The sequence below is a fragment of the Perognathus longimembris genome, chromosome 4, assembly GCF_023159225.1.
Source record: "Perognathus longimembris pacificus isolate PPM17 chromosome 4, ASM2315922v1, whole genome shotgun sequence".
NCBI lineage: Eukaryota > Metazoa > Chordata > Mammalia > Rodentia > Heteromyidae > Perognathus > Perognathus longimembris.
The window spans coordinates 4,802,220-4,816,581 of NC_063164.1; the positions used below are offsets into that span (position 1 = coordinate 4,802,220).

The 14,362-nt window shown below is 45.8% G+C and overlaps 2 protein-coding genes across 2 annotated transcripts in view; one reads left to right on the plus strand and one right to left on the minus strand.

The window, feature by feature from the left end:
• Positions 1-92: 92 nt before the first annotated feature.
• Positions 93-948, minus strand: LOC125350179 (UDP-glucuronosyltransferase 1A9-like). The gene has a single exon (XM_048344509.1). It carries the CDS (start codon positions 930-932, stop codon positions 300-302), a length of 633 nt encoding a protein of 210 aa, XP_048200466.1. The 5' UTR covers positions 933-948; the 3' UTR covers positions 93-299.
• A 5,109-nt stretch (positions 949-6,057) lies between these two features.
• The window catches only part of Usp40 (ubiquitin specific peptidase 40), a 61,664-nt gene continuing 53,359 nt past the window's right edge, over positions 6,058-14,362 (plus strand). Inside the window, exons 1-4 of the mRNA XM_048344506.1 lie at positions 6,058-6,274; positions 7,018-7,231; positions 11,435-11,502; positions 13,071-13,184. Of these exons, the coding sequence (XP_048200463.1) occupies positions 7,033-7,231; positions 11,435-11,502; positions 13,071-13,184 (381 nt within the window). The 5' untranslated portion in view covers positions 6,058-6,274; positions 7,018-7,032. The remainder of the gene's footprint in view (positions 6,275-7,017; positions 7,232-11,434; positions 11,503-13,070; positions 13,185-14,362) is intronic.

Genomic DNA, 14,362 nt, shown 5'->3' on the forward strand with positions numbered 1-14,362 from the left:
TGTCCAAAGCCAGGTCACACTCAGCGAGCCATGGAGAGCAGTCCTACCTTCGACAGTGGCTTTCCCTGGTGGCAGTTCATCCTACCAATGTACACAATGTTGGGCATCACGGGTCTGGGAAAGTCCAAGACAAAGTCAATTCGCAACAACCAAATCGACACTTGGCTGAACAGCTCATATGGAGTGACTGGTGTTTGAAGAATTTCAGAGGCAGCTTCTGAGACAGTTTTGTAAAAAAAATGGACAAAACATACGCACCCCCAAGTGATTTATATAGTTCAATACTCTCTCCTGGAAAGTCATGGCATCTGTAAAACCCAAGACGCCTCTGGGAACATAAGACGGGGAGCAGGGCACTGAGCTCCTTCTTCAAGATAATGACAAAATATTCTCCTGGCAAAGAGCACAGAGGGGAGTGACAAATACTTGGCAACAATTAAGCCACACATATCAAAAGGATCCAGAAACACAGCATCAAAAGAACTCTCCTTCAGGAATTCTACCAATTCCTTGTCATTAAACAGACTCCTACAATGTGAAAAAACCAACTCAAAAAATGGAATGGAAGAGCCCATTAGTAGAGAAAAGATACCTCCTTCCTGCTTTTCCCACTGCGTGTCAATAAAAACCTTGAACTCCTGCTCAAAATCCTCCAGCGTGTGAGAGGTTGAGTACGTCTTCACTGTCAAGTTCAGCGAGCTGCCCAGCATCCAACTCACCTCGGGCACAACCACGACCACCTCGTGCCCTCGCTGGGAGAGTTTCTCCACCACAGAGCGCATGGAGAGCCAGTGGCTGCCATCCATGGGCACCACCAGCAGCTTGCCCGCCTGGGCAAAGCCGGAGGCCAGCAGCAGACACGCACACAGAGGCAGGAGGGCAGGCAAGACTGCGGAAGCCATGGGGCGTGCGGCCAGGAGCAAGGCTGCCATTCAGATACCATGCCCCTAAAGCACCTCAAGTTGACTAACGGGTAGGGTAGAAACGCCTATGAAAACTGCAGGGAAGAAGGTGTGCATTCCCACTCTCCCTGCTGGCAATGATTTACTCAGAGAAATTATTCATGGACTGATATCTCTAGCATTCATTGATAGCTCTACTTGTATATTTTGCAGGTAAGAATTGTTCATGACATTTTCCTTGCATGCTACCACTTGAGCCACATCTACATTTGGCTGTTTGGAAGTCTATTGGAGATAAGACTCTCAAAGACTTGCCATCCTGGGCTGGCTTGGAATTAAGAACTGCCTATCTCAGCCTCCTGCGTAGCTAGGATGACAGGTGAGAGCCAACAGCAGCCCAACTACAATCATCTATTTTAAAAATAATTTTCTCCGAGTAAATGTAGTGCATTAAGTAGTCATTTAGTTCAAGTTTTGGTGAGAATCTTCTTGAAATGCCTTTCTCTTTCCCACATTATCTCATCTGGAATTTTTGTCTTCTGGTGTGAGTTCTCCTAAATCTCCCAGGATGCTCATTCTGGTTTACCTGATTTTCTCCTTCACCTTCTAGTGAGCTGTCTTTGTGGGCAGCCTGTACATGCTCTCCATAGCTTCTTTCTCTTTCCACAGAACCCTTTCTGCGCTCTCTCCACAGCAAATGTTCAGGAAATGCTCCTGGCCTTATCCTCAACTACACACAGGCAGGATTTTAGAAAGCTTGAGGTGAGGCCCACATGAGGGCGCCCCGAGGAGCCTGTCCTGGGGGGCTCCACACGCAGCCAAGGGCCTTGCTGCTGGTGAGGAGCACAGGATGGCCCCTGCCAGGACATTTGCTCCATTGCCATTTGCCCTGGGACTGCAGGTCGTTGTCTTTGAAAAGCAAGGGGTGAGGGGACAGACACCACGATGGCATGCTGGAAACTCAGACCCCCCTTTCCCCAGGAAATTCTACTACCAACTTCCACAGACATTTTATTAAAATCCAACCACAAAAAATAAGCCTAAACAACCTGCAGGGCCCACAGATCACACAGAAATACAAGAACTTTGCGCCGTGATCTCGTTGCCCCTCTATTCTCTCCAAACTCACCAAACACCTGGCAGAAGCCTTTCTGGGCCCACAGTACAGTGGGGAGAAAATTGCAGATAGCCATCCAACTGCATCCCACCCTTCTAAGATGGCTTGGGAAGCCCATTCCAACTTCACCTCAAACTAGTGGAAATGGCACAGTCAGAACACAAAAGGACTGGAAGAAATGAAACAAACTGAAGTAGCAGCCGTAAGGACCAGCGTGAGGATTTCTCCATGCCTGAGGGGCTGCCAGCTGTGGGGCTTGCTCAAGGGTATCTGCCAACCTCACAGACCAGCTGCACAGCTGGGCTCATCCCTTAAAAAGCACAGAGATTTCGGTCTCTACTACAGCAGGACAGTTGTAGCAACTGCAAAGGCAGCAGAGGTTGAAACACTGACAGTAGACTGGAGGAAGGGAAAAGCAATTGCAGCGATTCAGAGAGTGGCTGGCATAGAAATGATAGGGGGCAGAGGTAGTAGAGACAAGGAGGGTGGTGAAGAGCCACAGAAGGGAAACTGTGGGTCCTGCTCACTAGAAGAAACAGCTGCCAATGTGTCAGTGCCCCAGAAGCAAGAGCTGAGTCATTAGTCACTGCAAGGCTGAGAAGTTTAGTACCCAAGGCTGTTAATACCTAAGGGCACCACCCATTGCTCCTGGCTGCTATCCACTGCCAGGCTCACTGCTGCTGAGGCCAGGGATTACAAAACCTGCCAAGGGCCAGAGGTGCTGATGGTGAAAGTCCAGAGCAGCAAGCCTCCCAACCAAGTGCTGACTGCCATGTCTATTGTGCCCAAAGCCTTAAGCAACAGGCCACTCACTGTCATCTGGAAGCCTCTGGGTCTGTCAGTCTAGCTTCTAGGTTTGGTCACTCAAGAGCCCAGTATGCCAACACTTAGAAGAGCTTATCTGGGCCTACCCACAATCTCTTTCCAGCTGTCCCCAGTCAACTGACCCATAGCTAGGAGAAAATATAGGACAAAGACTTAACACACTGATGTAGGCCATAATATTTTTTAGATAGGATCCTCCCCACAAAAACGAAACAAAAGTTAGAATGGACAAAGAGGATCCCACTTCACTTTTGAAACTATGGTTGGGCCCAAGTAAGAAAAACATTCACCGAACAGCAGGGTAGGTGAACCCGTAGCTCAAATGATAATGCAACCACCTTTAGCAAAAAAAAGCTAAAGGACAGAATCTAGGCACAGGCAGACATATAGATACACACACACACACACACACACACACTCACACACACAAGAGAAAGAGAGAGGGGGGAAGAAACAATATGATTGGAGCAGAGTATGTGATAAAGAGTTAGATCATAACAATCTTTATAAAGCCTTTTTGCTTTCTTTTTTTTTGATTGGCTCTTGCATGGTCCAGATTGGTCTCCAACCCCTGGCTCAAGCAATCCTCATACCTAAGAGTCCTGTGTTGCTGGGACTACAAGTGCCCATCACTGTACAATACCTTCTTAAAGAATTTGGATTTGCTCTTTGGAGTAATATAGAGCCAATGAAGGGTTTTAAGCCACTCAGTATCTAAGTCAGACCCACCCACGTCAGAGCAAGGCTTCTCAGTCTTTATTAATACGTATGTATTCCAATCACCTTGTTCAAATGCAGTTGTGTCTACTGGGTCTAGAATGAGCCTCAAAGCCTGCATTTCTTAACTAGTTCCCTGTTGGCTCTGGTGCTGCTGCTCCTCCGTCCACACCTAGAACAGCAAGGCTTCAGATGGTTCTGTGTCTCTGGCCCATCTTCACCAAATGCATTGTCACATGAGTAGGCATGGAGCATTTTCCTTTCCTGTTCGCCTGGCCCAAGGCTTATGGTGGCTCTTTTATTTAGCATCTATATTTGAGAAGTTGCTTATTGAATATTCCATATCTAGCAAAGTGCCAAGTAAAGTGTGAGGGAAGATGCCTGGGAAAGACAAAAAACTAAGACCTTTTCCTTTCCAGAAGTGTTTGGTGTCATCTAGGAAGGTGCAGCTTTTCCTGGGCTGCCCTCCGCCAGACCTGGTATAAACAAATGTGGGACATGAGGCCTGTCTCAGCAGTGCTCACTGGGGTGCGGCGCCCAGCCTCTACAGCAGCCCCATCCAGAGATGAGCCAGTTTTTATCCCTAACTGTTGTCTCTGACCTCTAAATCAATTCCCTCTCTGTTTCAGAACCTCAGTTCTCCTCTGCCCTCCTCCCTATTCCAAGCTTGGTGAATTTGCAAAACCAGAGGCAGGGAACTGTGACAGTATGAGGAACACAGGCTCTGAAATCAGCCTGCCTGGGTTCATGGTCTAACTCCAGGACTTCCAAGGGTGACCTTGGACAAGTGTCATAACTTCCCTAAAGCTTCAGTTTTCTCATCTGCAATCTGGGGGTAATACATTGGGCTGTCTCTTGGGACTATTTTGAGGATCAGATGTGACAACCATACAGGATCAAACACCATCTTTGAAACATCTGAATATCCAATAAATATCTGCTGATTTTATAAATAGGAAAAAAGAATAACATTTACCGTATTTGTCACTTCGGAGTGAATAAGTCATGAACATTCTGCACCGTCTTGATGTTGTACTGCCATCAACGCTCTCTGGTCCTAGTTTTCATCACCACTAAGGAAATCCCTTTCCTATTTCTCCCACACTTCACTTCACCCTGCCCCAGCAGTGTCTAGTATCTCTCTAGATTTGCCTCCTCTGGGCATTTTGTACAAATGGAATGCAGCTATCTGTGGCCTGCTGTGTTGGTTCTTTCACATTACATACTGTTTGTGAGGCTCCTCTATTTTCTAGCATGCATCAAAGTCTCATTTCTGTTCACAGTGGAATATTATCCTATGGCTCAGTGTGAAAAGCAAAATGAGAGCAGCGGAAAGGAGGAAATGGCTGAGGATTCTGCTAGGACCCTTCCCGCCAGCCAGAAAAGAGTCATGAGGAGGAGGTACTAAGCAGGCAGTAGGGCACTCAAGACTGGTGAGGAGCAGCGGGTGTATTCTCACTTATATTTCCTAGTGGAGACCCTGATTTCTGGGCTGTCCTCTGCCTCTACTTTTTTCCTTCCAACACTTCCTGAACTTTCCAGCCACAGCAACCTTGCTCAAAGGGTCCCCGCTAAGGCCGGGGTTGGGAATAGGGCCTAGTGATAAAGTGCTCTCCTCCAATACATGAAGCCCTGGGTTCGATTCCTCAGCACCACATATATGGGGGGGGGGGGAAGCAGGAAGTGGCACTGGCGCTGTGGCTCAAGTGGTAGAGTGCTAGCCTTGCGCAAAAAGAAGCCAGGGACAGTGCTCAGGCCCTGAGTTCAAGCTCCAGGACTGGCAAAAAAAAAAAAAAAAAAAAGCAAGCAAAATGCTTAGGCTGACATTTATTTGGACTCCTTGCATTCTAACTTCCCCCGCGATTCCTGTTCTCAATCCCCTAAACCTTTAGGTGAGGTGACTTCTTCTGTGTCCCTCTCATTCACTTCTGGATGGAGACTGGATTGGACAAGGAAGGTAGAAGTGAAGCTGAGGGGTGTGTGTGTGTCTGTGTGTGTGTGTCTCTGTATATCACTCTATCAAGTGCAAGCCCCCCCCCCCCCCGACACACACACATCCCGAGTTCAATCCCCAGCACTGCCCCAGAAGTGGAGCACTTGGTGTAATGTGAGAAAAGGGAATCTTGGAGCCTTTCCTACTGCACTAGCAGTGTGTGTGTGTGTGTGTGTGTGTGTGTGTGTGTGTGTGTGTGTGTGTGGCCCTGGACAGGGTCCCACCAACACGTCTCCCTGACAGGGGGTCGACAGGAAGTTACCACCGGGGAAGCTGTGACGGTTGCGGGGGACGGGTGGGGGCGCCTCACGAGGGCCACGGGGGACAGAACGTTTGAGGGGAGAAGCCACGGTGCTTGGCAAATGACCGGGCAACGCGGGAGCCCGCCAGGCTACAGCCAGGTAAGGTGTGCACAGCCCCGTCGAGGCGGAAGGGGCTGCGTGCGGGGCACGGCACCCGCGCGCGCGTGGCAGGGCTTACCTGTCCCTCCCTCCGGTGGCCAATCCCGCGCTCCCTCTGCCACCGAGGAACCGCGAGACCCGCCGGGTCTCGCGAGAGTGGACGGCGCCTGCCCCCGAGCCCCCTGGGAAACGTAGTCCCGAGCCCTCCATAAAAACCACCTGGTCGCGGAGCCCCGCCCGCGCCAAGATGGCGGCTCCCAGCGGGGTGGAGTCCGTTCGCCGGGCGTGCGGGCCGGGGCGGGGGTCTGGGCTTTAGGCCGTAAGTTGAGGCCGGTCCTGGGATCTGAGGAGGGAGATGAAGGGGGTGAGGAGCGGGGCGGGGGGGGGGGGGGGACACGGGGAAGCCGTCGGTGTCGGGGCGGCGGCGGCGGCGTGGGGAGGCCGCGGCCTCGGGCCTCACCGCAGCCGCGGGAGCATCTACCCCGGGTCCAGGCCGCACCGACCTTGCCCGGCCCGCGGGGCGTGGAAGCGCTGTGGGCCCCGCCGAGTGACGCGAGTCGGCGCTCACCCCCGACCCTGGTGGTTCATCCGTTTAAGTGTCAACCCCTGCCCGGCACGTGGCGCCCAGGGGTGTGGGATGCAGAGATTTTTTTTTAGACATTAATTGGTGACCCCAATGCTCCTGTTCACCTCTCAGGCTCTAAAATTGGTTTTGTTCCTCCTACCATTGACTTGGATTTCGTTGATCCTTTCCGTGAATATGCGTTTTGAAGGACAGCCCTCATTTCCCGTGGGCCAAGCTCTTTCTCTTTTTAATCTGTTTAAATGACGGTCCCAGACGTGTATTGTCACATTGTAGCTGTAAGGAGATAGTTTGGTCACGCAGGCGAACTAAGATCCTACTACGAAATCTCAAAAGGTTTAAATCTTACTGCCTCCAGACTATGAACTAAGAAAGTGTCAACCAAAGTCAATCATCCCAAAGTGTAAGGAAGATGTGGGGGGGTGGGGGGAGAGACTTGTTCTAAAAGCAAAAGCATTCATATGAGACATTTTTTTAAGGAGAAAAATTCCACAATGTTTGGGGACCTATTTGAAGAGGATTATTCCAGTGTGTCAAATAATCAGTATGGAAAAGGGAAGAACTTAAAGACTAAAACTTTGGAGCCACCTGCTCCCAGAGAATTCACCAATTTAAGTGGAATCAGAAATCAGGGCGGAACCTGTTACCTCAATTCCCTTCTTCAGACTCTTCATTTTACACCTGAATTCAGAGGTATGCTATATTACCTGCATTTGAATAGTAGTACATACCATTGACTTTATGTGTAGCTAATGCTATGAAGCACAGAGTTTCCTAAAATTGTATTCCACAGTATGTGTTTATCGTTGCAAACGTAACATACAAATTCGTGATTTTTTCTCTGCAGGGAAATGTGAAGGTTAAATTTTTCTAAATATATTGTGAGTGATTCTAGTGATATCTAATAACAAAATTTAAAAATAAGACCATCTATTTCTTTTGTAGTTCCTATTATTTAAAACACAACCTAAAGAGAATTCTGTCTGGGGTACCCAGTTTCATTATTGCTACATTACATATATTTTCTAGTTTAGTACTATCTACAAAGTAACAAACACCTAAGCAGTGGAGAGGGATATCAGAATATTTATACACATTCACAATTGCTCGCCTGCAGTTGTGAAATCCAGAAAATGTGATCTGACCTAAATTTTGGCCTCAGAACTTAATCTAGCCAGGTGCCAGTGGCTCATGCCTATAATCATAGCAACTCAGGAAGCTGGGATGGAGTATTGTGAAGTCAGCCCCAGCAGAAAATCTGACTCTGATCTCCAATTAACTACCAACAAGGCCAGTTGTTCCTCAAGTGACAGAACACTAGCACTGAGCAAAAAAAAAAAAAAAAGGCTCAGGAACAGTGCGTAGGCCCTCAGTTCAAGTCTCAGAACTGGCAAGCACACATGCACACTCACACACGGTCTACTGTTGGACTATATACAAAGTCTTATCTCACTAGGACCATTATTCATACATTGATTTCCAGAATGTTATCTTGATTAGTGGGTTCTGTCTGCCCAGACCCTGCTGAGAATGAAATATATATCTTCTTGTCTTCTTGAAGAAATTCTAAAATCCAAAGACTCCATTTTAGGTAAAGGGTTATATATAAAGAATAGAAACCCACTCAGATTTGCTATATTTTGACAACAAACGAGTTGGGGGTTATTGTGAGGATAAAGAGAACTCTCAGAGGTCAGATTGACTAACTAGGCCCTTGATTCTTGCTGCTATTTATACGTGTTTGTCAGATTCCCTTCTTCCTTCTTTCTTCCTCCCTCCCCTCCTCCCTCTCTCTCTTTTTCTTTCCTCCCTCCCCTCTTCCCCCTCTCTCTCTTTTTCTTCCTTTCCTTCTTTCTGTACTGGTCCTGGGGCTTGAACTCAGGGCCTAGACACTGTCCCTGAGCTTTTGGGGTGATGACTAGCACTGTACCACATGAGCCACAGCTCTACTTCTCATTTTGTTTTTGTTTTTGTTCGTTTTAGTGGAAATAAGAGTCTCTTTCCTGCCAGGGCTGGCTTTGAACCACGGTCCTCAGATCTTGCCCTCCTAGGATTACAGGCGTGAGCCGCCAACACTCAGCTCTGTGTTCCTTTTATTCCAGTTTGTGGCTCTCTTGGCCTTGCAGTGATTAGGGGTCCCAGTGTTATGTGGCTTTGTAGACTCAAGGTCTCCACGCTCTGTGGACAGCCTGATTCATCCTCTAGCTGAATGATAGAGAAAGGGAATCTCTTTCCACCACCATCCTACTTATTAGACCTTTATGATATATTAGATCTCTTGGTTCTAAGCTTTAAACACACACATACACACACACACACACACACACACACACACTTCCTTTTCTGGAAATTTAGTAAATATTTATCATTGTCCCTGATTGGACCTACTTCATAAAATTTTCCTTGTGATACAGTGAATAATTCTCCTCTTGGAAATTTTCAGCATCAATGAAAGAAGTACCATGGTAAAACACCAAATGAAAGGCAGGGCAAATGAAAAGCAAAAATGTAAAACACGTCCTGTGACGGGGATACAAGTGGGAGCGGGAAAGAGAGTGGAAAAGGTGAAGAAAGGTGAATTTGGTCAAAATACTTTAGGCACATGTGGAAAAGTGGAAAATGAGCCAGGTGCTCATTACAGGCTCACACCTGTAATCCTAGCTACTCAGGAGGCTGAGATCTGAGGGTCACCATTCGGAGCCAGCCCCGTCAGGAGAGTCTTCTCTCCAATAAACTACTCAGAAAAGGCTGGAAGTGGCACTGTGGCTCAAGTGGTAAGGGGCTAGTCTTGAACACAGGAAGCTCAGGGACAGCACCCAGGCCTTGAGTTCAAGCCTATGACCAGCACTAAAAAAAAAAAGGAAAATGAAGCTTGTTGGAATTAGTTTAGGAAAGGGAGATAAGGAGAGAGTGACGGAGGAAGTAAGGGTCTAATTAATGTTGATTGTATACCTATGTGGACATGTTCAAATAAAATCCTGTACAACTACTTGATGCTAATAGAAAGTATAAAAAGAAAAGTAAAGACATTTTCAGCATTAGCCAAGAGGAATACATTTTTTCCAGGTTTTAATATGGTCAGTTAAAGGGCAACTTGAAGTAGGAAAGTAATGTTAAGAAGAGACTGAGAGGGCTGGGAATGTGGTTTAGTGGTAGAGCGCTTGCCTAGCAAGCATGAAGCCCTGGGTTCGATTCCTCAGCACCACATAAACAGAAAAGGCCAGAAGTGGCGCTGTGGCTCAAGTGGTAGAGTGCTAGCCTTGAGTAAAAGAAGCTCAGGGACAGTGCTCAGGCCCTGAGTTCAAGGCCCAGGACTGGCAAAAAACAAAAAACAAAAAAACCTGAGAAATGCTGAGGCAGGAAAATCACCAGTTTAAGGTCAGTTTAGGCTACTTAGTGAAAGTGCCTCAAAAAGGGAGAAGAGAGGAGGGAAGTGAAGGGTGGAAGAGAAGAAAGACAGAAAAAAAAGAAGAGAAACGATTGAGGGACGGGGAGGGTCATGGAGGCCAGCAGAAGGCAGGAGTGGGGCTGACAGCTGTACCCCGCTACCTCCAGCACGCTTTGTAATGGGATGTGTGTGCTTGCAGGTCCTGTCACAGATAAAAGGGAGCTATAATTTGGTAAGGACTAACAGCGCTGGGGCAGAGAATTTGGAGGAGGTTTTTTTTTATGGTATTTTATAGTAAGGCAATTTGAGTTCATGGTACCACCAGGACAATGTAGCTAGGAGTAATGAGGGTAATTTTTTTTTTTTTTTTTTTGCTGGCCCTAGGGGTTGAACTCGGGGCTCAGGGTCTGGGCTCTGTTCCGGAGCCTCTCTGTGCTCAAGGCTAGCACTCTTACCACATGAGCCACAGCACCACTTCCAGCTTTTCTGAGTACGTGGTGCTGAGGAATCCAACCCAGGGCTTCGTGCATGCTAGGCAAGCACTCTACCACCATGCCACATTCCCAATCCGGAGGGGAAGTTTGAAGTCCCCATATGAATGGTTTTGTGCTTTAACCTGTAGGCTTACGGTTCCTTTTTTGCCCAGTCTCAGAATTTCATGGGAATATGCCGCGCAACAAGTACTAGAACTGCCGCACGTCCAATAAAAAAGACGCACCCGTGCATCCCTGCCCTCCCGAGGCATATCAGATTTTCCCTGGGGGAATTCAGGACACAGACTTCCCGAAAGATACAGATATGCTGTCACTGGGTGATGCACCCACATGTAAAGTTACTTTTTTAAATTAGGGAGACTGGCACAAGGCTGGCAACTTTTCACCATTACCCACAGAAGAGACATCTGTACACCCCACTCCCCAAAAGGGAATGGTATACCATCAAAGTAAAAGATGGTCCTTCCCATAAAAGGCTGGTGGCCAGCCTTACGTTTCAAAATGTACACGTCACTCGTGTGCTTCCTGGGACTCCCCATGACCTCCAGTTCTCACTGCCACAGGCAACAGAAGGCAGTTACTTTTGATGATACCGTTCATAGATGGTTTGGCTATTTTTTATTTTTATTTTTTTTGCTACAGATTGAACCTGAGGTTTTGCATGTGCCAGCAAGCTCTCTACCACTGAGCCTTGGGTTTTTGAGCTAAGCGGGCCTTGAAGCCCTCCTACCTCTGCTTCACAAGTGCTGGAATTACAGGTGTGCGCCAGCATGCCCAGGATGTGTATGCTTTGATGCGTATGAACTGATGACTCTGAAACCTTAGCACATCACTTCTGTCTCCTTAGATTCAGTGCCCAAAAATGTAAGAGGCAAGTGTAGATTAAGGTGTAAATATGGTCCCAGTCGTATTTTCAGATCTTTACGGATATTGCTTCGTTGTGGTCTTGGCTTTCTAAGATAGTTTTGTAAGGTGAAATCATGTCATTCACATCTTTGTTCTGCTTTTGTTTAGAAGCTTTATTTTCTCTTGGTCCGGAAGAGCTTGGTTCCTTAGAAGATAAGGATAAACCTGATGCAAAGGTATTAAATCTGTAATTTACTGGAGTCTTTTGGAATATTAAAAAATGGTTTCTAAAGGAGGAGTTAAGTTATTTATTCATAGGAAACAATAATGCTACTTCTGACCAGTATGTTCTTTATTTTCAGAAAGTGACTTTCCTTATACCCCTAGCAATGAAATTACTTTTCCAAAAAGCAGAATTTTCCAGTACAATGCTGGCAGTACTTTGATAAAACTTATCTCACTGTGATGTGTTTATAACTTATAGTGGAGATATTTATATACTGTCCACATTAGCCTACCAAAACATCTATTTAATGCATTTACTTGCAACACTATGGAAAAAGAAATATAGAAATTAGTATTTTTCAGTTTGGTGTTATGGAAATTGAGTAGAGAATGGATTTATTATTTTGTATGTTACTGTAGAGAAATTGTATTTAAGGAAAGCTGTAAGTCATGTTTTCCCTGCCTAGCCCTCTAGTCCTCACTTTGATGCCCAATTCTGTAAGTGTGTGTTTATGTGTGCACATGCGCATATCAGCTTTAATTCAAGATCTTTTTTGCTCAAAGCTGACACTCTACCACTTGAGCCACACCTTTGCCTTTTGCTAGTTAATTGGTTTTAAGAATTTCTTAGATTTCTCTGCCAGAGCTGGCTTTGAACCTTAGTCCTCATGTCTCAGCCTCCTGAATAGCTAGGATTAGAGGCATAAGTCACCAGGCCCAGATGTAATTCTTTATTGCAGTGTTTCATGATGCCACCCAGTGCTTCTCAAACCAGTTGTGTGGTAAACAGTTTTTGTGGCATTTTTCCCCTCAACCATATAACAGATAATAGATCCATATAATAACATTTCTCCAAAAATTTCTAAATGCTTATTCTCTCTTCACCCATCGAAGTCTGGACTACAGACTGGATGCAGAAAAGCACTGCTGGACATCAGGCCTGAACCCAGCAGAAAGGGAGACAGGGAACCACCAGCCCTAAGAAACACCAGGACTCCGGAGGGAGATCTGGGTGCCTGCAAAATTCCTATGTTATCTGTAGCAAGCTATTAGCGATAGAGAGAAAAAATGAACTATGAGAGATTCTAATTACTGTCTACGTTGATTTGGGTGTTTTATTTGGGCTTCTTTTGAGTTTTAACTTGAACTGTGCATGTCAAGATTGAAATCTCTATTACCTTTAAAGTTCTAGGTGAATTTCCTGTGGTGTACCCTACGTGGTTACTGTATATGATTTTGGCACACTGGATATTGTATATATGCCTACCTGATCTAGGGAAAGGAAAGAAAAATGAGGGTGTAAGATAACATAAGAAATGTATTCACTGCCTTATTATGTAACTGTACCCCCTTTGCACAACACCTTGTCAATAAAATTTAATTAAAAAAAGATTGAAAACTCTTAAGATAAAACTTTTTGGACTACATTAGAAGAGCTGAATCTTAATTCTTTATTTGTAATGAGAGATTTATAAACTCTTTGCTGAACTAGAGATAGGAGAAAACTAGTCTACAGTTCTTTTACAAAGAACTCAGTGTGTTAAAAGGCTCATGTAGAATGCATCTCCTTGTCCCCCAGGTTCGAATCATACCTTTACAGTTGCAGCGCTTGTTTGCTCAGCTTCTGCTCTTAGACCAGGAAGCTGCATCCACAACAGACCTCACTGACAGCTTTGGGTGGACCAGCAATGAGGTACGGAGGCCTGGGAGGAGGCTCCTGGCAGGGGCGGGAAGAGGCCACACTGCTTCACTATGGTATCTACCTGCCTTTATTTAATCTGCCTTACGATCTCATATGTTGTTTGAATGTTGCTTTACATTCAATAATTACAAGCCAAAGGTATATTTGTTCAATAGGTACTGTATACCACAGTTTATGCCTGGTTGTGACTTGGGGTTGGGAAGAAGTACAGGAACTGATTTTTTTTTTTTGCCATTTCCATTCTAAAATAATCTTCATCAAGTCTAGTTAAGATTAAAAAAAAAAACTAGAAATAGCACATGGACGTTATTTGCCATGCATGGGGCAATCTGTTCACCAGCTAAACTTTTAGTCTTCCATTCTTGGCCAGTGTTTTCATGTTCTCCATCCTGATTTTTCCCCAACTGCTCATTTTCTTCTGAATGGAGGGTTGGGGTTAATGTTCCTCTCAATCTATTAGAATGCCAAAGGCCGTTCTACCACATACAAACACAAAACATTTGTCAGCAACAAGGAAAAGTGTTTTTTGTCTGCATTATCATCACTAAATAAATCTGATCTGTCATTCTTTGTCATTTTCCCTTCTCCCCCACTCTCTTCCCAGATCAGTCTCAGCACACTTTGTTGTTCTGTTTTCATACCGTTTCCTATGTCCTAAAACCATATAAACTTCTTCCTCTTTTTTGCATTTTTCTGAATAAAATTTTGTAGGAAGCCCTCCAGTGCTAAACCCGTTGTGGCACCATTGCCAAATGAAGGCATGTTTAGAAAACAGCCACAGTGTTCTGGCCCCCCAGGGCCAGTACTGTAGGACAAATTTACGTTCTTTGGTATTTTAACAGGCAAGTAAAAAGACCCCAAGTCCCACACTTTGCTCAGTTTTCATCCCCTTTCTCTGCCTCTCATCACATGAAACTCACACATTTCCTCCCTCACTGCCTCTCCTATACCATTCCTCATTCCTTTGCCTCCTGGCTATATTTTTTAGTAAACTCTACCATGGAATCTATGTGCCATGACCTTTTAAAAAACACTTCTCTGTCCTGAGCTAGGCTGGGTCATTGGCACACGTCACCTGTGGTGAAGCCCCAGCGTCTCCTGGTTTCTAGGACCTCACCATCCTTAAAGTCCTCTTCTACTGCTCTTTCTCCTTTTCTCTGCTTCTCAGT

What these genes read in the sequence shown, in the direction of transcription:
- LOC125350179 (XM_048344509.1), bottom strand. Translation starts at nt 932, where the DNA reads ATGGCAGCCTTGCTCCTGGCCGCACGCCCCATGGCTTCCGCAGTCTTG.